General features: G+C 38.8%; 1 protein-coding gene across 6 annotated transcripts in view; it reads left to right on the top strand.

The window, feature by feature from the left end:
- LOC122863195 (CD2-associated protein) overlaps nt 1–20,147 on the top strand; it is a 77,579-nt gene extending 57,432 nt beyond the window's left edge. For 5 of the 6 annotated variants that reach the window (XM_044169424.1, XM_044169419.1, XM_044169420.1 and 2 more), the window contains 7 exons: nt 3,871–4,021; nt 4,355–4,464; nt 5,339–5,454; nt 7,173–7,256; nt 11,663–11,883; nt 14,641–14,704; nt 16,858–20,147. In XM_044169424.1, the coding sequence (XP_044025359.1) occupies nt 3,871–4,021; nt 4,355–4,464; nt 5,339–5,454; nt 7,173–7,256; nt 11,663–11,883; nt 14,641–14,704; nt 16,858–16,899 (788 nt within the window). In that variant the 3' untranslated portion in view covers nt 16,900–20,147. The remainder of the gene's footprint in view (nt 1–3,870; nt 4,022–4,354; nt 4,465–5,338; nt 5,455–7,172; nt 7,257–11,662; nt 11,884–14,640; nt 14,705–16,857) is intronic. The other variant, XM_044169421.1, reaches the window with a different exon arrangement.
- Nucleotides 20,148–22,821: the final 2,674 nt, after the last annotated feature.

Genomic DNA, 22,821 nt, shown 5'->3' with positions numbered 1-22,821 from the left:
TTGGGAGGATGAGCAAATTGTAGTTCAAATCCCTTTACTATAAGCCTTGTTTAACCAATGTTATTTTGTTATGGCACACAGTGCGATCACTCACAAAAATGAGAACGATTACTTCAGGACATTGCGCTTACTTCATCAGTGAGCATATTTGTTTCACTTTTTTTCTTGCTTATGTCTGAGTGTAATATGACTACAACCTGTGTTTGTTTGTTTGTTTTATAAATATTGCAATGATAGTAGTTTAAAATTATGGGAAAATGCATAGTTTTCAGTCAAATAACATCAAATTTTATTGGGGGCGGACCCCCAAACCACACAATAGCATGACTCCTAACAGTTCAGTTCTTCTTTCATTTGATTATATAATGCCTTTTTTTAGCTTTAATCTTCAGAAGAGATTTTAAGAACATTCAGCAACCTTAAATTTTCTAGTTGCATCTATTAATCACAGCAGAAAAACAACTATCTTCTCTGTTCCTTAAATATCTCCTAACGTGGTTTAGCCCAATAGCTATTTAACCTCATTGCAAGTGAAGCTTATTAATTCACCTTGCAGCACAGGTGATGTCAGTTAGCACAACTCATTTCAGAGGAGTTTATCCCCACATATTAAACAAGTATATGCTAAGCCTCCCTTTCAGATGCAAATTAGATGGAGCATTTACAGCATAAAAATAACATATATATCTGACAATTATTAACTGCAAGCTACAATTATTAACTGCAAGCTACATCAATTTAGCTAACTTTCTTTTAGGGCTGAACGATATGCAAAAAATTCATATTGCGATTATTATTATTTTTAACCAATATTGCGATTGCGATATGAGATTTTAGTGGGAATGGTCATTTTTGCGTTTCATTTTCACTGGAAAAAAAAATATAAAAAATGATGTGATTTTTGCTGGGGTCTATACCAAACAAGCATGTTCCCTTACATCTGGAGAATATGATTTGTAAGCCTGGTGCATCATTTATAATGGATTTGTTGTAATACATTTTACCTTTTTATCAAAAAATTTTATCAAATCATTATTTTATACTAGAGCTAGACCAATAAATTGGCCAGGCCTATATATTGGCTGATTTTAGCTTATTGCAAATATATTGGGATCAGTGTACATGTCAGCTGATAAGTAATAAGAAACTGCAGTACAGAAATGCCAAACTAGGTTTGAGGTAATTTAAAAACATTGTCTCCATGGTAAGCTATGAGTTTGGCTGTATTTAACCACAGTAAAAGTGATATAAAGTGCCATAGGTATGGAACCAGGACAGTGACTTTAAATTTTGGCAACGAATATAAAATTTGGCATTGAAAAATCTTTTGCAGCCACAAAGTTTTGAACATCTTATCTTTGTCATCTCATCTATTTTACAGCATGTCATAATGTTAAATTAATCAGTGCATCAACTGAAACATGTCGCTTTAACAAGCAGAGCTGGCTGACAAGCAATAATATGATAATAAAAATCTCTATCAACCACAAAATGGATGCAGCTGCTCTTTAATTTCTGAGAAGTCCTGCACTCTTTCAGGACATTGTGAAAGTTGTTATGACTGTAGTCATCATCTACAGAATTATTGCCCATAGAACAAAATGTCATCAGTAGGTAAAGAAGGTAATAGGACTGACTGTTGACTAAAAGTTCAGCTATGGACAAACTTTATCAGCAGACAAAACATTAATTTGTCCTGGTCGTTTCAGCTCTGCACAAAAACAAAAAACTAATTGACTTTTTGTGTCTCAGACTTAAAATATTTTACCTCAGTTACTGTTGTGTAATTGTAAAGTTGATTGCAGGAAGGTGAAATTTAGTTTAGTTTTCTCTTGGAGACACGGTTTTTGTTGACTGTCCAGAATAAAAGGGTATTTTCATTATACAGTGGTGTGAAAAAGTGATTGCCTCCTTCCTGTTTTTTTATTTTTTTGCATGTTCGTCACACTTAAATGTTTCATATCATCAAACACACAGGGCCATGTAGGTTTGGATTTTGTTTTCCCTTAATAATAACACCCTTCATTTAAAATCTGCATTTTGTGTTTACTTGTGTTATCTTTGACTAATATTTAAATTTGTTTGATGATCTGAAACATTTAAGTGTGACAAACATGCAAAAAAAATAACCACTGTATATGTGTACAATTTCTCCTCTTTGACATTTTGTTTCTCTTTTCTCTTTCACAGTTTCACCAAAATATGGTCCATCAAATATTGGAAGTTATGGATTGTATTGCGCCCTTTTTACAAATTATTTTTAACAGCTCGCTGTCTACTGGCTGTGTCCCTGATTACTTTAAAACAGCTTGTGTCCAGCCAGTCCTAAAAAAACCTGGGCTTGATCCCACCCTCCTTGATAACTATCGCCCAATCTCCAAATTGCCTTTTATTTCGAAGATTCTCGAAAAACTTGTATCTAAGCAGCTTCTTGCTGCTGTGGAAAACAATAATACCTTTGAAAAGTTCCAATCTGGCTTTCGTCAACACCACAGCACTGAAACAGCCCTTCTCAAAGTCACCAATGACCTTTTAATGAATGCAGATGCAGGCATGTGTTCAATTCTTGTGCTGTTGTACTTAAGTGCTGCCTTTGACACAATTGATCATGGCATTCTTTTAGATAGACTGAGGCACTGGGTGGGCATATCTGGCACTGCACTAGATTGGTTCTCATCTTATCTGTCCAATAGGAAATTCTGTGTCGCCATAAATAACTTCATGTCATCCTTCTCCCATATCAAGTATGGTGTGCCTCAAGGTTCAATTCCGGGACCAACACTGTTTTCTTTGTTTATGCTTCCTTTGGGTGATGTAATCCGCAGACATGGCATTTCTTTTCATTGTTATGCGGATGACATGCAGTTGTACCTCCCTGTCACCTTAGTACGCTGAGTTCTCTGCAGGACTGCTTGTCTGACATAAAAAATTGGATGTCGATAAATTTTCTTCAGCTCAACTCAAATAAAACTGAAATCCTTGTTATTGGGCCCCAACACATCACTAAACAAATACTGCCATCTACTGGTAACCTGTCACAACATATCAAGCCTGTTGCAAGAATCTTGGTGTCCTGTTTGGTAGCAATTTATGTTTTGAGCAACATATCACTAAGCTTGTCCAATCATGTTTTTATCACCTCAGAAACATTGCAAAAATACGATCTATTTTGAATCTTAGTGATACAGAAACTGTTGTACATGCTTTTATCTCCTCACGCCTTGATTATTGTAACAGCCTGTTCACTTGTCTTAATCAAAAAACTTTGACACGACTGCAAACTGTACAAAACTCAGCTGCGAGGCTGTTAACCAGGGCCAAGAAGTATGACCACATAACACCTGTTTTAGCCTCTTTACATTGGCTGCCTGTTGGTTTTAGGATTGATTTTAAGATCTTGTTAATTACTTTTAAGGCTCTTCATGGCCTGGCTCCAGATTATATTTTAGACCTTGTAATCCCTTATGAACCTTCACATAGTTTGAGATCTTTGGGCAGGGGTCTCCTGTCTGTTCCTGAGTCCAGGATGAAAACTAAGGTGGACAGAGCTTTTGCTATCAGGGCACTGAGGCTCTGGAACAACTTGCCCAAAGAAATTAGGTTGTCTGAGTCAGTGTCTTCGTTTAAGTCTCATCTCAAAACACATTTTATCTGAAAGCATATCCTGATTTTACCTGAACTGGCTGTTTATTTTATTGCTTTTGTGTATTTTATTTCTTTATATCACGTCATTCACTGTGGTATTTTATTTCTCTTGTGAAGCACTTTGTACTTTGTTTTGATAAGTGCTCTATAAATAAAGTACCATTGTTGTTGTTGTTATTATCTTTCCTTTTCCAACTCTCCTTAACTCTTCTTTCTCTGTTTCAGTTGATAGGCCTACGCCAGATCACAAACCATCCAAGCCTGCAGCACCGGTGGTCCCACCCAAAAAGCCAGTCCCCCCTCCTGGAAAAGGCAGACCGGGAAACCTCCCACCAAAGAGGCCTGACAAGCCTCTCGCTCCCTCGCCAAACCTCAAGTAAGTCTATTATCTCTGTGTCTATTCATCTTAGTCCAACACCTGTTGATCCATGCAGCCTGTTTGTCCATCTATCTGAACAAAACGCAGTGCTTTTCTATACATACAGCACCAGCGTAGGTCTCTTGTATATGTATGTTAACAGCCACTTTTACACAAAGGTATGCTCAAGAAATAGCATTCTGTTGAAAGGACTGGAAAGTGTCTACTATATATAGTAGACAGTAATGACTGATGACGTAGCCTTTGCAGTGGACAGATAAGAAGAGTCCAGTAATTTCATGTTGTTTGTGTTTTTTCCCTTTCTTTTACATTTCTCCCTGTTATCTGCAGGCACAATGGAGAGGTGCCTTCCACACGACCAAAGTCCGACTTCGAGCCATTATTGCCCACCAAACCCAAAACACTGTCTGGCGACTGGGGGGAGAAGTCCTCGGATATGGGTATGTACAGTGTGGCCTACAGACTATGTCAAACTACAGTCAAAATCCTGAATAATGGAGTAATTAGTTTTGCTTCATATCGTGTCAAACTCTTTATTGTTTTAATTAAAGAAGACTTTCATTATGAAATAAAATGTCCGTGTTTTCTCTCATTCCAAGAGTGAGCTGCATTCACATACAAAATTAGTTTTCTTAAATAAACCTATGCCCAAGCTGTTTACAAGCAATTAGAATACAATCATTCATTCAGTTGAATGAAATTAAATTAGAAGAGTCAGTTCACCCGTGGATGTTTTCTTACACCATCTCTTGTTCGGGTGGGTGGCAGGTGGATGATTTATGCATACATGCGGATTCAGATCACGTCAGGGCTGATCCACGCATCACATTCATTTCCCACCCGTATTACTTTCATTTTTTGCACAGTTCTGTTGAATAATGCATCTTTTGGCGCTTTCATGGCACATAATAGATGTAGGCCTATAATCAGTAATAAGAGGCATGTCTCTTTCAGCCTTCTCGTTTGCTTGCTCTTTAAATTTGAACAATAACTTAGTTAAAAACAAATATCTGTATCACGGATGGCAACACGTTGTACGGATTGCGCTTACACCTACCTAAAGATCCAAACACAATGTGAGACAGACTACTTCCAGATGTGGTCAGGCAGATCCAATTATATTCCGATCATGATGCATTTACTCTTTGCATTAGTTTTGCACCTTGTTTTTCTTTATCTGAATAATGTGTCCAGATACAGATCGCATTTTAATACCAGGTGTAAATGGAGTGTTAGTCACAGCTGAAATAATTTTCTCTGTTATTTTCCTTCTTTATCTCTTTCTCTGTCTCTTCCTGCCTCATCTGTTAACAGATCTGATGAGCTTTGATGAGTTGTCGTCTACCTCAGAGAAGCTCTCTCACCCCACTGCTAACAGACCAAAGATGCCTGGCAGGAGGCTGCCTGCCCAGTTTGGTGGAGGACATTCGGTGAGCACACACACGAACACTCAGCATACTCACACACCGATTAACAAACTAAAATTCAGGGTGCCTATGCAGATCAGCAAAGTATGAAGAGTTTTATGATTTTGTCATTTGTACATGTTGGAATCTATAGAATAAGTGAAATATGGAAATTATTACTGTTTCTTTCCAGTTTGCATTTTCCGACAGATTTATTTGCATTTTACTGCAGATTTATTTTCATTATGAGAGAAAGATGTCATGTCACATTGCTGTTGCAGGTGGATAGTCAGATGTCAGCTGACTTCCGAATGCTGTATATCAAATAGGGTTGGGTTCTGATAGCAGTTCCATTTTAGATCCGGTTCTGTTGGCAGAATACCTAGATTCATTAAGCTTAGACACTAACTGATGCAGAAAAACTTGTACTTCTTATTCTTCATTCTTCACTTTGATAAATAGAAAAATGAACTCGATCAGCCTTAGCTGTCCTTACTTGAATATATAAGTTTATTACAACGCAAATCTGACGTCATATTTTATGCTGCTTATTTTCAGATTGTAGCTACAGATTGTGAATGTTATCTAGGCTACCATTAAAAACTTTCTGGCTTATCAGCCAATAAAGATTATCACAAATCTAAATTGAGTCTTTGAGTTATTATTATTTGTAACTCAAGTTACCTGCAAATGTTGAAAGCTAAACATAATTAGATTCAGTTAGGGATATGAAATGTTTCCAGTCAAATGCTATTGAACCCCACATCTAATATTACACCACTTTACCTCTAATATCATCAAATACACTCAAGAAATTGCAACTCTGAAAACATAAGGGATTTAGAACTTAAAAATATAAGTCACAACCTTATGATAATCCCACAGTCCATTGTGTCAAATGGAATCACCTTACCATGAACACCTGCAGCTAGGTCTAGGTATCATTTGCAAATTTTTGATGGCGTGTCAATATGATACCTGGCTTTTGGTACACATTTTTTAAACCTTACATTAAGAAATATGAACACGTTTTTCTACAAAACCCTTTTTATCATTTAGCACAAGAGATCTGCTTCTCAAATATTAAATTTTAAGTAAACACGAGGAGCTGTAGAAGCAGTTAATATTGGAGATATTTACGTAGATTAAATCAGGAGCTATCTAATCAAAGAATAGGTTGTCAAGAAAATTTGATTCCAGCTTGCAGTACTTGATCATTTATATTTATATAGGATCTGTTTTTTGTCTTTTCTCTTTCTTTTCAAATTGATGTGTCTCTCCATGGGACATCTTACATCTTACGGCCCTCAGCTCTCTGTAACTTGTCACCTCCCTTCACTTACTCACCCTCTGTCATTCTCTCTCTCATTCACACACATAAGGTTGTGTGAGGACGCAGCAGCTTTTCCCATGTTTTTTTCCACACAATTTATTGAAACATGAACGTCCTGACCATATAAGATGTGGTGAAACGCCCACTTAATGGCAGCCCTCCTCACACAATCATCTACACACAACTCCTCTAAACATCTTTCAGAGCAGTGACTTGTGACAAGATATCAGTCAGCTGCACTTGCTCAAATAATTGTGTGAGATTAACTGTCAGACATAGTTGTGGCTAGGCATTTTCTTGAATGTTGGCATAATATTATCAATTTTTTTTGCTTTCATCAGTCAGGTAATAACAATCAATAAAAAATATTACAGTAAATTGAACATTAAATTAAACTCTTCCCTTGCAGCCCAACAAGGAAGTAAGCGTTGAGAAATCCTTCAATATCGATGAAGAGGATACAGCCAAACCAAAGCTAACAGAAACCAGAAAGGTAACGTAGAGCACCATTATTCACCAATTTCAAGATAGCTTCAGATGACAAACACAGCAAATGGCATGATATCCTTTTAATGCATCACTGCAACAATGACCCCCTTAAAACATAAAATGTCTCATCACTATAACTTCCTGCACCCAATTTCCCCCCATAAAATCAAGAGCAGGATCAATGCTGTTAACAGGCTTCATATTTTTACTTTTTATAAGCTGACATTTTCTGTGAAACTGTTGGCTGTTACACAGTAAACTTGCATTGCAAACTGGTGTCTGTACGCTCAGCCAAAGACAGATTTGTTAGAGAGAAAAACATCACTCTGTATTGTTTTGACAGACAGAAACATGAATTAGCTTTGAATGTGTATACCTAACAACCAATCACTGATCCCCATTGTTTGTCTGTGGAACTCCTTATCCTTTGTTTTTGTTATAAATGATTTAACTTGAAAAAACGTCAACATACAGAGTTTACCAAGAGTTTATTCCAGTGTCTGGATCCTCTCTATTCATGACACTTCAGTTCCACGGTTAGAACAACAGCCTTCATAAAAAGTCTTTGAAATTAAAAGTAGATTTAGATGCATATTGATGTGGTGATGATAACTTAAAAAATAATAATAGCTAATGATAAAGCTAGTTAGTCAGTTAAGTTTAGCTCGACTTCATTGTTTTTCCTTTAGTTAAAATAAACTTGTATATGTAAATAGTTACGTGATGATGCGCAAATTAGCGCATGACATAATCTAACAACCTCTAGCGACTTTTTGAGCAGGCTTTAGCTACTTTCCATTGAAAATAGTTACCAACGTTGGATAGCAGTCGAGCACTGACTGAGAATTAATGCTATTAACACTATCTGCTAGCTTAGCTGTCGAGCACTGATCAACAGCTAACACTAGCGGATAGTAAATAACAGTCAAACCTTCAGGTGTCTGTGTGTGTGTATAAATATATATATAATTTCACTTATAAATGGAATGATTAAAATAATAAAAAACAGTAATTTTATGTATCATTTTATGTATCACAGTTTTGGTTCCTTTTTGTCACTAAATGTGAGCTACAGTACGTGGTATGGTTTACAGCTGAATTTTAATGTTCTTTGAAGTTGACCTCAAACGAATTACTGATTTTAAAATGTTTGTCAGTGGCACAGCCCTGGTGAAACATAGAGGGTGTACTTTTATGATCGCCCTATTTTTCATCCATATGATTTTATTACTTCCTAACAATTCTCATTTGTTTAGTGTAATTAAAGTTAGATGTTTAATATAATAAGTGTAATTTCAATTCTCATATTTTACTTTTTTATTATTATTTTATAGCACTCAATGTGTGTAGAATTTTCACAGTGTTATTTATTGTCCCTGTTGATTGGAGCAGTAACCCTCTAGAAGAGTGGCCCATTTGACCCCCTCCCTGAAAATCCCAGCTCAAACACTGAACAGTTATTTTCAACATCACAAGGGCTGCACAGACTTAACATTAATCTTTACGTGTATAATCAGTGCAATCTCATATACCTACATGAAGACATTAACGTGCAAGGGACAAGTAATGACTAGATTCAATGTGTGCCTCCTTTTGAAAAACAAGCCACAATATCCCGCTGTATAAAACAGCCCTGGGTTGTTCTTACTACACTACAGCTGTGGATTTAAATCCTCATCTCTCCTGCTGGTTCCAGTCACGCTGGATTTTATTTGAGCCTCACCATTAACCTTATATCACGCTTTACCCATGGGATGAAAGCATCAAAATGACAGGATAAAAACATCTGATTAACAGTTTGCACAGTGTATGGGGTTACACTCTCGTTTTGCTATGCGCATATTATCATCGAGGCTGGACATACTGTGGTATTCAGCTAACAAATCCAAAAAGTTTCACTTTGTAATAGACCTTTCAACCTATCACCATCCCTAACATGGTCAGGAATGACTTCAGTGATCATGGCTTTAAGAGATACACAATCACCACTCACATAATACAGTTACATTGCCATACTGTTTCCTCACTTGTTTTTTATTGCAATATCCTCCTTTTTGAAAGCATAAAATAGACCTCAGTTGTGCAGAAGTAGAGCATTTGTCACCAGTGCAGATGACAAAGTCCTCCCCTCCACCTGCTCTGTTAGTCCACTGTGTAATGAAAAAATAGAAGATGCTTAAGTTCAAACAAACTCACTAGTACAAATGGTGGAGTTTGAGCAACTTACAGGGACAATACATCAACAACATGAAAGATATTACAGGTTTTTACCCACAAACAACTTCACAAAGATGACCTGACAATCACAAGACAGTTAATTGGCACCTTCCCAACAGTGAAACAGTTCTCTGCTGTAAGCAAGGAGAGAGGTAGATGGAAAGAAACACAAAGAGAGATGGAGGACCACCACCTGCTGTTCAGTCTTCCTGTTCAGCATTTCATTAATTGCCTTAGATGCTATCTTGTCTGGATTGGTCATGGTCAACCAAGACTAATTAGACCTGGCTGTTCAGCTGGGGGTACACAGCATCAAACCACCACTATTGTTAAAAACAAACACACAGACAGACAGAGAGACAGACTGACAGCAGTCAGAATAAAGCCTAGCTTGGAGCACTCATAACCCAGCGACTCAGACTTCTAGAGGTGAAATTACAGGACATCAAAATGAGATTCTGACTCTTGTAACATTTTCACCAGAGAAAGTGAAGGAAGACAGCAGAATAGAGTATGTGAGCCCTCCAGGGCAGGATAGGTTACAGCCATTGAATTCCTTTTTGAAACTGAATAACTGGAGCTGCTGAGATAGAATGAAAAGGTGCATCATAACAGCATCAGAGAATCTTAAAAAGACAGTCCTGCCTTGATCTAACAAACTCACAAAAAATATTTAGTGCAGTGTTTAAACAAAACAGAACACAAGAGAACAAAATAAAGCATAAAGCAGTATATGTCATAGTTTGGAGTTTTGTTCTGTTTCCTGTTTTATTTTGTAGTGTTCTCCTCTCCTTGTGTGTCTTGTGGATTTACTTCCTGTCTTTGATTGCTTTCCCGCCAGTTTAGAGTGTTGGCCCCACCTTGATTGTTTGCACCTGTGTCTCGTTGTCTCCCTTACCTCAGTGTATTTAGTCCGGGGTTTTTCCTTTGTTCATTGTCAGGTCGTTGCCCTTGTCATGTGCATTTTGGTTGTGCTTTGTTCCCGTGTCAAGCATCCTGGCTTTTGGTTACCTGTAAGTTTTGTTGGACTGACTCAAACTTTTATTAGTTTAAATAAATGAGTGGGATGGTTCACAGGACAGCTTTACTTGCAATAGGTTTTAGGATAATAATATGGACAGTTACAATGAAATACTGTAGATATAGATGGGTGATAAATTAAAGGAAAAACCTGAATACATAAGTAATGAAACATAACAATAAAGGTGTACTGTGTGATTCAGTTTTAGAGGATAGGTTTGGGGGGGTCTTTCTTAAAACAACACTCATATGTATGTTGGGAGAGTTACTAGTCACTGTAATCATTCATTCATCATTCAACCTCCAATATAACAAATGGAGGACCTAATCCACAGTCCTCTGTCCAAAAATGTTTTCTAAAGTTAAGCTGAAGCTAATATGAAGCTCCAGTTAAATAAACTATCCTTGTATTCATGTACAGTTTTATTGCCAGTGTTTTGGCCCAGCAACAAATCTACATGCTTCGCTATGGTTCAGCAAGGAAACACTGTCCAAAGAGAGGGATTTTTGTAGTATAAAGATAGTAATTTGGAGTGGAAGATACCCACCCAGTTTGGCTAACTCAGACTTCTGACAGCTCAATAAAACATTTGCAGAGCTGATATTGGCACATTGCTACATTTCTTAGCACTTTACTGCCACTAACTACCAATCAGTGTAATATAGGGAAACCATCAGCAGGACTGGTATCACGTTAACTGCGTTTATGTGCATGTGCGTCCTTGTGCACGTGCCCAAGATGCTAACAAAATGGGGGCCCGCGCTTAAAAAGATTGCTTCATAGCACTACTAGTAGTCATAAACTACTCCTATGATGAAACATTTTTATCATCATCATATCAATAATATTATAAAGAGTACGGTCTAGACCTGCTCTATAGGAAAAGTGCAATTAGATAACTTCTGTTATGAATTGGCGCTATATAAATAAAATTGAATTGAATCATGAATGCAGGATGACAATGTCCTGCACAAAGGACCACTGAATAATTTGCTGAGTAGGAATTATGGGAATCTTAAATGCAATGGCTTTCAGTCACCAGATCAATGAACCAAATGAGGGAATATGTTTTGAAAAAATGCTGTCCATCCCTCCAGTAGAGTTCCACACATTTGGCAAATCTGTCTGTCTAACTTTGTCTTCTATTTTTCTCCCTCATTTGATCTTCACAGCCTTCCACAAACACCTTATCCCAGTCACCGTCACTCCACAAGCCCGCCATGGCCAGCACTGAGGCCAAGCCAAGCCCCGCAGGAGCCCAAAGCTCTGACAGTGTGTCACAGAGCAGCAGGGCCCAGCTGGAGCCTGAAGAGCCGAACTCCCAGCTGGAAGAGCTGAGGAGCCAGATGAAGGAGCTGCTGCTGTCTGTGGAGCTGCTCAAGGCCCAGCAAATGTAATGAAACTCACTGTGGATGAAAACAGGGTTTGAATATGTTAGCTTGAAAAGCAGAAATGGTAAACAATGTGTCAGGCAAGGATCCAAGCTTGTAGAAATGTGCTGTTACTCTTGCACCTATCATGCATCTTTCAAAGAATACATACTGTACATTTGTTTGGACGGTGACAGGACTAACTTAAGTGACAGAATGAGATCTGACAGAAGTTACAGTACAAGCTGGTTTTGAATTTAAGATGATTTAGAAGATTTTTTTTAAGATGAATTAGTAATAGTTTTAAGTCAAGCATATACATTGCCTACAGCAATTTTCCAAGTAACATTTCCCCATATACGACATCATAGTGAAGTTGGTTACCTAATACTATTCTGTATTATATATCATAATATTATACTGTATATAGGTCAGACTGTCACTATGAATATTGCGATTCTCGCTGTAATGTGGGTCACTGAGCATTAACCATGAATTCAGTTAAGTGATTTAAATGCAGTGCTTCATGCTGATTCTTTTTCAAACCTCGCTCGGTATCTCATTATGGGAAGCACCTTCTGGCTTGACAAGTCATGGAAGCTCCAGTACCACCACGTCTGTCAGGAGACAGACCAATCATCTTGAGATGTACGGGCCAGTCCCCCTTTTATAAACACCCCTGGTGCCCTACATGATATTCTCTCTTTCTTCCCCATGAAGATCATTCGAGCTCACCAGCTGTCCTCTGATGCAGCCATAAATGTAGTCACTGAGTGTGGCTATCTGGTGTCAGGTTTTTGAATTTTTTTTGTTGGTTCAGGTAGGTGTTCTTGCATTTTGGCGGACTTCTACTTGAGTCTAACTGCTTTTGGAACAAGCTAACACGTCAAGGTGAGCTGTGTGTCCATTATTACTGCTGCTAGCCATCAAGGTTTTTAGCTAGCTATGGCAACCACTGCATTCTCTAAGGGGAACACTGGTGGCAGCAAGGTTAAGGATGTTGAGTTCTGCCCTTGCCCAGCCGTATGTGGGTTAACTATCTAGGGGAGGGACCCCCATCCTCTCTGCATCGCCTGTAAGGGTGTTAAGCATGCCCAGGCATGTCTCACTTAACTATGAGTCCTATGAGCACTGCTGCACCATACCGGGTCGACATCCTCAAAAACCAGCTCTTGCCCCCGTGAAGTCAACCTGCACTAGGTGTGTAAATTGGGCCAAACCATTCCGACACATAGTTCCCATCAAGGGTTACTCTGGCCTGGATATTGCAAACAGCCAACAATTCTGGGGATTGCAGGGGTGTACAGAAAAGGCCTTTTGTAATGTGTTCCATGATGACCCTGATGAAGGCCACAAGCCAAAACATATTGGTCTAACATTAAAGTTGTTCCATATAAGTGTTGCTAGAGGTTTGACCTCTTTAGTATTTTTCCTTTCTACGTGCACCTTGGAAGTAGATGAAGTTGTGCCAAAAACCCCTACTCTGCTTCCACCAGTATGGTTCCCAAGGCCAAGTATTGGGGCAAAAAGTGTTTCGCCGCTCCCACTTCCGCCACCATGTCGAGCCGCTCATCTCGCCAGCCAGACGGGAAGAAGAGGCAGGCTACTTAGGATAGTGTGGTTAGTGGAAACAGAGGCTTAACAGTTAGCACTCAGTGAGATCCCTGCTCTGAGCCTCCCAGGGACAGACTGGCAGTTTCCTCTTTCCCCCAAGAGGCGGAGAGGAATCATACCAGTGTACCAACCAGCACTGTGTAACGGCCCGTCTTGTTCACCCTGTTCACAGTAGTGAATAAGCACAAGTTCCCCCAGTGCAATGGTGTGGTGTTTTCAGAGGCCGCAGGGGAAGCCGCAAAGGCTTTGAAGAAAATTTCTTCTCTCTTTAGCCAAGGGGCCGGAGGAGGAAATTAATCTGGGCTTCTGTTCCCAGTATGTCCTCATTCCAAAGAAGGGAGTTTCATTACGTCCAATTCTGGATGTATGTTTCCTCAATTCCCACCTCCAGAAATACATACCGGAGTATTTGGGACTCGAAATAAATTGTTTCTTTTAGGGCTTTTCTATCACAAAATTGAGTGGAGAAATTTTGCCAGCACCTCGCTCTGTTTCGCTGGGGGAACTCCTGCCTGCCTTCAGCTGAAGGGGCCGATGGCCTCAGTAATTTCTGCCATTCCTCAGAGGTTGTTAAGGATGCACAATTTCTGACACTGGATGTCCTCCCTATGCCTGGATGTACGAAATCATTTCAGTTGAATAGTGAGGGTTCCCCCAGAATGTCTCCTAGCTTCAGAGCATGCACTTTGGAGTAGGCCATATCTCCCATAGTGAGATGCTGAGCGAGGTTTGAAAGAGAACTTTTGGTTACCAGGGTAAACCCGGTTCTTTGAAAACCGAGTGAGGTATCTCAGAACACTGCAATATGCTTGAAAATGCCATGTAGGACACCAGGGGCGTTTATAAAGGGGGACGGGCTAGCCCGTACATCTCAAGATGATGGGTCTGCCTCCTGACAGATGTGGTGGTATTGGAGCTTCCATGATTGGTCACGCCAGAAGGCGCTTCCCATAGTAAGATACCTCACTCGGTTTTCAGAGAACCGGGGTTACCCTTTCAGCTTTATTTTAAATTTAAAAAAAACCATTTGTATTGGGATTTAAACCTTTATCTCCAAAGAACACACAATAGTTAGAACATGAGTTTGAACCTTTTGTATATGCTGCAGGGGTATGCACGTGCTAATGAGTATGTATATATGTGTGTGTGTGTGTGTTTATTTCCAGGAAAGAGATGGCAGAGCTACGAGGAGAGCTGGATGAGGAAAGGCTAAAGCGCATGGCCCTGCAGGTAACATTGATCCCCAGAGCAACACATGCTGTGCTGTCAACACTCATTACTCTCATTAGTTTAGCCATATATTGATGCTATGTCTGCACATGAAGTGCAAAACAAGCACGCTGACTGGCATGCACACAATTAATGAAATGCATAACAGACAAGTACATACTGTAACAAACAAAAACAATCTTGACAAAATCTGGTTCCATTTAGTAGCTGTTTTTTTTTTTTCAACCCTATCACATGATCTTCATTAGCAGATGGAGCCTGTCAAGTTGACATGGAATTGTCAAGATTTTTTTCTAAACACAAAAGAAAATTGTTTACATTCAGTGTTACTCACCAAAACACATTGTGTGTATTCTTGATGTCTAACAAATGCTGTGTCCTTCATCGTAAAACATTTGCAAAGCCGATTTTTAAAATATTCTAAATCCAGCTTTGTTACGTTCATGTTTACTTGCTAGCAGTCGTCTTCTTCCCTGCCTTTGCTAGTGCATTGCTGCACATTATCTCCACCGATTGATCAGTGGAATAGTTTGAAACTAGTGTGGACCGTGCATTCACCATATTCACACGGCAGTTATTTTCCTCTGACGTCATGCTCAGGTTCAGAAGCTCAAATGCTGTTATCAAAAGCATAATGTCATATGAATATGGTGAATTGCGTGACCCGCTTGTGCATCCTGATGCGTGCGGTAGATAAACAAAATGGGGACCCACACAGAAAAACAGCACTGTAGCGCTACTAGAGGTCAAAAACTCTGTAGGGAACCTTTAAGTCCTTAAAGGGCACACCACCAATTTTACACATGAAGTTCAGTTTACTTGTCACAAGGAATACTAAACAGCATATGAAAACAGTTGTACGATGTCTTTTGTGGCTCTTGAGGAGCTTTCTAAAGTTAAAAAAATAACGCTGATGGGTTATCTCTGCCTGAGCTTGAAATAAATTTTATAAAATTTTTAAAAGAACGCCTGTATTATAAACTGGAGGTGTTGGGTTTGAGAGAAGTGGGCATTTAGGAGGCAGGAAGTGTCTAATGAAAGATGTTGTTGAGTTGCACTATGGGAATTGTAAGATCCAGCATTTTTGGAACTTAAACCAACCTGGAGACCAAAAGTCAGGATATCTCAGCCAGTGCTACTTCAATTTCGATTGCTTTTTTTAATCTGTTCTTTGAGAGTCACCCATTTTTTATGAAACATAACTGCTCCATCTGAAGATCATGTGATATCTTTGAAAGCTCCAGAACAGCTAATAAATGGACATTGATTGTTTTGTTGCTTTTTCCAAGGTCAAGAATAAACGTAGAAACTCAAAAAAATCTTGATTAGAAATATTTATTTGGCAGTTGGTACAAGTAAACTACAAGTAGTTCAAATTAGTTAATGTAATAGTACTACCCTTTTTTTTTTTGACTTACTGACTGACAATGGCAAAGGGAAAAACCTGAGTTCAGTTTTATTGTAGTAAAACAATGTTACCCCCCCCCCAAAAAACCCCAAAACATTTTAAATTGTTCTATTACATAAAAGTATAATAAAACATTTTAATAGTGTTTCTTTCTTCTGTCTATAATCTGTGGAGAAAGTGTTTTAAGGAATAATTAGACAATTTGTCTGAATATGAAGCCAAAGATGGTTAGCTTAGCATAAAGACTAGAAACAGAGGGAAGCAGCTAGCCTGTTCCTTTTAAAAATCTGTTAACAACATTCTTGGATCCTCAATAATTAGCCAATGACTTAAATTTCCATCAACTTTGAAATCTGAGATATTCTGTGATCCAAGAAACATGGGACCAAAGACATAACTAGATTGCTGGTGGTAATAAAATTAGTGACTGATACATCTGTATTGAATACAAAGTGTCATTGTGCTGTTTAAACATACTTTGTCAGACATTTTCTGCTCAGCTCAGGTTCTCCTCCAGCATGTGGCTTAATTGTCATTCCAACTCGCCTAATCCCTGCCCCTAAAAAATTCCCTTCCACAGCAGGACTTCCCACCAATGTGCTTCACAGAGGGGATGATGTTTTCTGAATCCTGGGCTCAACCTACCCTGGCAAATATAGCACTTTGTATCAGTCTTCCAGCACTGATCTACTTTTTCAGTGTTATAATCTCCATACTGAGTGTGTGTTCAATTGTGTCCTCGCAGATGGAGATAGAAAAGCTAAAGTGGACCACCCATTCGACGTGAAGCCTGCGCTCCAATCAACCGCAAGCCTCGAGGTCAGCTGCAGGCCTGTCAACCAACCAGAGAGCAGGATGGTGGTGACAGACGGATGGTTGAATGGATGGAGAGAGGGTGGGGAATCAGATGAACCACCTAGACCACAATCCTTTTTCAGTGACCTACAAAAATAAACTCTCCCCATATTTGTAAGATTTACATTTTGCACACACATTTTTTTGTTCAAGCTTGATGTAATTAAGTTACAGATGTATATGTTTCTGTCTTTTCTTTTTTTTTTTTTCTTTTGCCAACACAAAAAAATGAGGCCTTACTTCAAACTACTGCGCAGGACTTACAACTCTGCCACTCAAGCTCTCCCCTTCACTCCGGCATTCCTTGAACCCCTCAGGGAGGAGGTTCGCTCTCAGTACTACTGACTTTGTATAAAGCAGGGGGCGCTTGTTTTCCAATCCTGATTTTCTTTCTCATATTTTTTATGATGCACAAATCGTTGATTTTAAAAATCAGAAAATGTTTGATTTCAGTTAACAACTTTTGATCCTCACAGCAATTTTTTTTCCTTTCCTATACTGCGCTTGTCAGCAGTACTCCGCTCCATGGCTGCAGCGCTTCAGAGCGCTGTGCTTTATTTTTTCTTTGTCTTTTCTAGCATTCTTATCCAGGGTAACACTACTGTGCCTGTTAAAAACTAAATTATATTAAGTGTTTGTAATGGGAGCTTACATATACCATGATGGAGTCTGGAAATTTTGCAGCATGATATTGTATATCTATATTTTTAATGTCTACTGACATGCCTAGTCAAATACTATATAGAGGGCCTCTTCTATGCTGGTCTCTTCTACTCTTGTCAAACTGTTTCACCTGCTGGGAATGTAATCAGGTTTAGCCAGAGTTATAGTCTGCAGGTAATGCAGACAGAATCCACATGCAAAAAAAACTGTAAAGCAAAGAGAAAAGAAGGTGAGACGGCATTCTTCCATTAACAAGGTTGCTGACCAACACATTGCCATGTTTATCAAAAAAGCAGCCTCATTAGGATAATCTCTACAACCTGCTTTTCCTTACTTGTTTTTAATCTGGCCATCATCCCTGTAATCCCTGTCCTGGCCCATTCTACCTCTTCCTCTCCTTTCTCCCATCCCTCTTTGATTCAAAGTGAATCATATGATCTGAAAGGAGCCTTGTCTTTCTGCTCTATAATGTGTTATGCATGAGCATGCACTGCACTCATCTGTTGTTCTGTCTTTATTGTACATGTTTGTCTTCTAGTCTAAATATCTTCCCACATTCCAAGTACACAAATTAAGCTAACTAAGCAATAATAATGAAATGGAGGAGCAAAGTGTTAAAGCCCCTATGAGTAGAATTTTATGTGATATTATATAATCCTTCAAATTATTCTCTTGGTGCAAGTTTTTGTGTGTAGAAAAATGAGACAATCCTGGTGCAAATTGGGGCAAACTGAGTCTGCCACAGTGTTAATTTTTAGCCACGCTATCATCAGAGCCCTAGAGATAGCAATCACTTTCAGTCTGTCAGTTGATTGGTCGGTCCACCAGACTGAAATATGGCAATAAATATTAATGGATTGTCATGAAATGAAAAACAGACGTTCATGGTCCCACAGGATGAATCCTAATGACTTGGGTGATCCCCTGATTTTTCGTGTAATGCAGTTTTCAGTGATAAAGTGAAATATCTCTATCTAACAGCTGCATTGGCCAAACATTTATTGTTACCAGTTGATGTATCCTTATAACTTTGGTAATCCTTTGACTTTTCATCTAGCGCTGCTATCAGGTTAAATCTTGTGTAATTTAACACCTATGTTTGTTTAGCATGCGCACACGCTAACCAAACGCATGGTAACATTATTGCATTATTGCCTGACCAATATGAGAGTTTAAAATAATCTGATAACAATATATCGGCCAATGTTTTTATATATATATATATAATATATATATATATATATATATATATATATATCATAAACACATGACATAACATTTGTGACTTTCTTTTCCCAATTCTGACCAAGTTATACTTGAGTCTGACATTTTACAGTTGGAAAATGAACTTGTAAGTGCTCTCTGCAAAAAAAAAAAAATGGTCATGCTGTTTCAAAAGCCTCACAGAGCCTCTAGCATGGCTCACTCTGTCTTGTTTGATACTACCACTAGGAGTCGCCAAAGGCTCAAATGTTTAAATCCTACACAAAGGGGCTTTAAGATGAAGCTCATAAACAGAAAAGGAAATGAGGTGCTTACTTGCTGTACTTTGCTGTTTTTTATTTCTCACTACTACTGCTGCCCTTCTGGATGCAAATCTTTTTTTAATATCGGGTAACTGGATTCTTATCTCCGTTATCAAGGTTCAGGGCTACAGAAACGTAGAGCACAGTGCGAGTCAAACTAATGCATTGTAGGATGTGAGTTACCCTCAGTCGGCTCTAATCTGTAGCCATGAGCTCCGAATGTACAGTGTGTGGTTCTGTGCTGATGAACAGCTTATCTCGATGTTGAGATATTTCTGAGAAACTGAGACCAGTACAGTACCCAGTGTAACCCCCTCTGGCCTCTATACGGGTTAGAGGACCATTTCACCCCTGAGTATTGGTCACAATATTTACAGCACGTTTCAGTAAAATCAAGTTAAAACAACTGTTTGACATCTACAACTGTGTACCACAAAAGAAGTGCTGGTTACTGTTTTTCCTTGTTTTTTGGGTTTTTTTAAAAATATCTTTATACATATTTCACAAACGTCTTAAAGAAGTGTTACTTTGCTTATCAATCATCCTCAGGCTTCGTTGCATGTGTTAGATGAGTGTGTGCACACTTTGGTGGTGTCAGCTCACACAAATTCAAGCATAACAGTGTCCATGGTGTTAAATTCTGGACTCCATAGTGCTTTGACCTTAATGAGCATGGCACTCATGCAATGTGTTGATGCCTAACCTAAAACAAATTTCCTTTTAGCACGTAGCTCTTTAACAATATGGCTGGGCAATGAAATAATCACAATGTGGGAAAGAGGGACCTGGGGGTTTGGGTGACAGCTCTTCATGTAATATCTGTAATACGGCTTAACTTTCACATATTGTACATTCCAGAGTTTGACACCAAGAAAAGAAGAAATCTGTGCATATTTTAACATATTTTCAATTGATTTTGTTTACAAGAGCTGTATCCTTGCATGGGTTGAGATTCTTCTCAAAAATGAATAAATATCTTTATTTACTGTCACACTCTTCTTTTTTTTGTTTGCCCTTGACTTGTGCTTCACTTAAGTTTTCATAGCCGCACAACAACATTGAGGTTTTTTTATGCTTGAATTGCAAAACATAAGCAACTCTTGGAAATAATGAGTGAAAATATCGACTGTTTAGAGGAGAGAGTGAATTTCTGAATAAATGCAGTTTACTGTTAAATTAGCCCTGGATGATGCATTTCATCTATTATTGTATCTGACTTCTGTCTGTCTGGCATTGTATTGGATTGTTGTGGTGAAGAGGGAGCTGAACTGGAAGGCAAAGCTTTCGATTTATCAGTCCATCTGTGTTCCAACCCTCACCTATGGTCACAAGCTTTGGGTAGTGACCGAAAGAATGAGATCACCAATATAAGCGGCCAAAATGAGTTTCCTATGTAGGTTAGCTGGGATCACCCTTGGAGATAGTGTAAGGAGCTCATACATACGGAGGGAGTATAGCACCTGTTGCTTCAACGTCAAAAGGAGCCATATGAGGTGGTTTGGGAATCTGATCATTATCCTCCTGGGCGCCTTCCTGTGGAGGTTTTCTGAGCACGCCCAACTTTTAGGAGACCCTGGGGTAGACCCATAGGACCTTGGAGAGATTATATCTCATCGAGCTTGGGAATGCCTCGGGATCACCAAGGAGGAGTTGGAAGACATTGCTGGGGTGAGGGACATCTGGACTACCTTGCTTAGCCTGCTGCCACCGCGACCTGGCCCTGGATAAGCGGCAGAAAATGGATGGATAGACGTATGTCTGTCTTGCCCTGTGTTTGTGTGTATACATATGTGTGCGCTTGATCTGTTTTGAATAATACAACATCATAATGTGTGACCGTTGCTTAGTGGTAGAGCAGGTCATCCACCAATCGGAAAGTCGGCAGTTCGATCCTGGCTTCTCCCAGCCCACATGTCGAAGTGTCCTTGGGCAAGACGTTGAACCCCAAATTGCTCCCGATGGCTGTGCCTTCTGTGTGTGAATGATTAGTTACTTTGATGAGCAGTTCATTGGTGTATGAATGTGTGTTAATGTGATATGTAGTTGAAGCGCTTTGAGTAGTTAGAAAGTACAGTCCATTTACCATTTTACCATAATATAATCCAAATTACTCTGACTCGAAGTCTTGCTGCAATATTCTATTCTACAGCAAATGATATATGACACACATTCTATTTCTAACCAATTCACACTCCTCATTACCACCCCGACCCAACAAGGAAACCAGAGGGGTCGGTCTGCATATAGAGTGGCTTACGTATAATTCAAAAAATGACCTCAGATACTAATACAATAAAAAAAAAAATAATAAAAGCATACAAAGCATATTTGTCACTTAGGAATCTAAAACAGTGTGCTTCCACCTCATCTCTTATAAAAGAATAATACATGCCACACTTGAGGAAATATTTTTGTCCTAACAACAAAGGGCTAAGCGGTGATCCCTGATGTGTACCCCTTCCCAATTCAAAATATGAATATGTATACAATCGGTTTGTACTGCTGCTTCTGGCCGATTATATAGTAAACGTATCCAAAACTAAGGTCTTAAACAAATATCCCCATTGTACCCTATCAAATGTTTTTTTCCTGTCAAGAGAAACAGCAGCAATAGGTGAACTGGAATTTGAGACTGCCCACATAATAGGTAATGAAACGTCTAATCTTATCTGTACAACTACGTTTATGAATGAAACCCACTTAATCTTCATGTACCAGAACGACCATTACCTTCTCCAGCTTATTTGCAAGGATTTTAGACAAAATCTTGGCATCTTATCGTTATAGGAGAAATTTGGATGGTAATTCTTACAGTCATAAGGATCCTTGTCTTTTTTGAGAATAAGTGTAATTAAGGCTTGTGATAATGTTGCTGGCAGGTCCCCACTTTCAAATGCCTTATTGACGTTTAATAATAATATATAACAATAAAACTTTATTTATCAAAACAAAGTACAAAGTGCTTCACAGAGAGAGAGAGATAAAATACCACAGTGAATGATAAAATACACAAAAAACATTTAAATAAACCGACAGCTCAGGTAAAATCAGGATATGCTTTTTGATAAAAATGCATTTTGAGAAGAGACTTAAAAGAAGACTGACTCGGACAGCCTAATTTCTTCGGGCCAGTTGTTCCAGAGCCTAAGGGGGGCAGAGCTTTTGCCATCAGGCAAAGCTTAATTTTCATCCTGGACTCAGGAACAGACAAAAGACCCCTGCCCGAAGATCTCAAAGGTTCATAAGGGATTAAAAGGTCTAAAATATAATCTGGAGCCAGGCCATGAAGAGCCTTAAAAGTAATCAATAAGATCTTAAAATCAATCCTAAAACAAACAGGGAGCCAATGTAAAGAGGCTAAAACAGGTGTGATTTGATCACACCTCTTGGTCCTAGTTAAAAGCCTAGCATCTGAGTCCTGTAGAGTCTGCAGTCGTTTCAAAGACAAGTGAACAGACTGTTGGTGTGAGGAGATAAATGCATGTACAACAGTTTCTGCATCACTAAAATTTTAAGTAGATCAGATTTTTGCAATGCTTCTGAGGTGATAAAAACATGATTGGACAAGCTTAGTGATATGTTGCTCAAAACATAAATTGCTATCCAACCAAGATTCTTGCAACATCCTTGATATGTTGTGACAGGTAACCAGTAGATGGCAGTAT

Source organism: Siniperca chuatsi, linkage group LG16 (assembly GCF_020085105.1).
Source record: "Siniperca chuatsi isolate FFG_IHB_CAS linkage group LG16, ASM2008510v1, whole genome shotgun sequence".
Classification (NCBI taxonomy): Eukaryota; Metazoa; Chordata; class Actinopteri; order Centrarchiformes; family Sinipercidae; genus Siniperca; species Siniperca chuatsi.
This window is presented reverse-complemented; position numbering and strand designations above follow the sequence as displayed.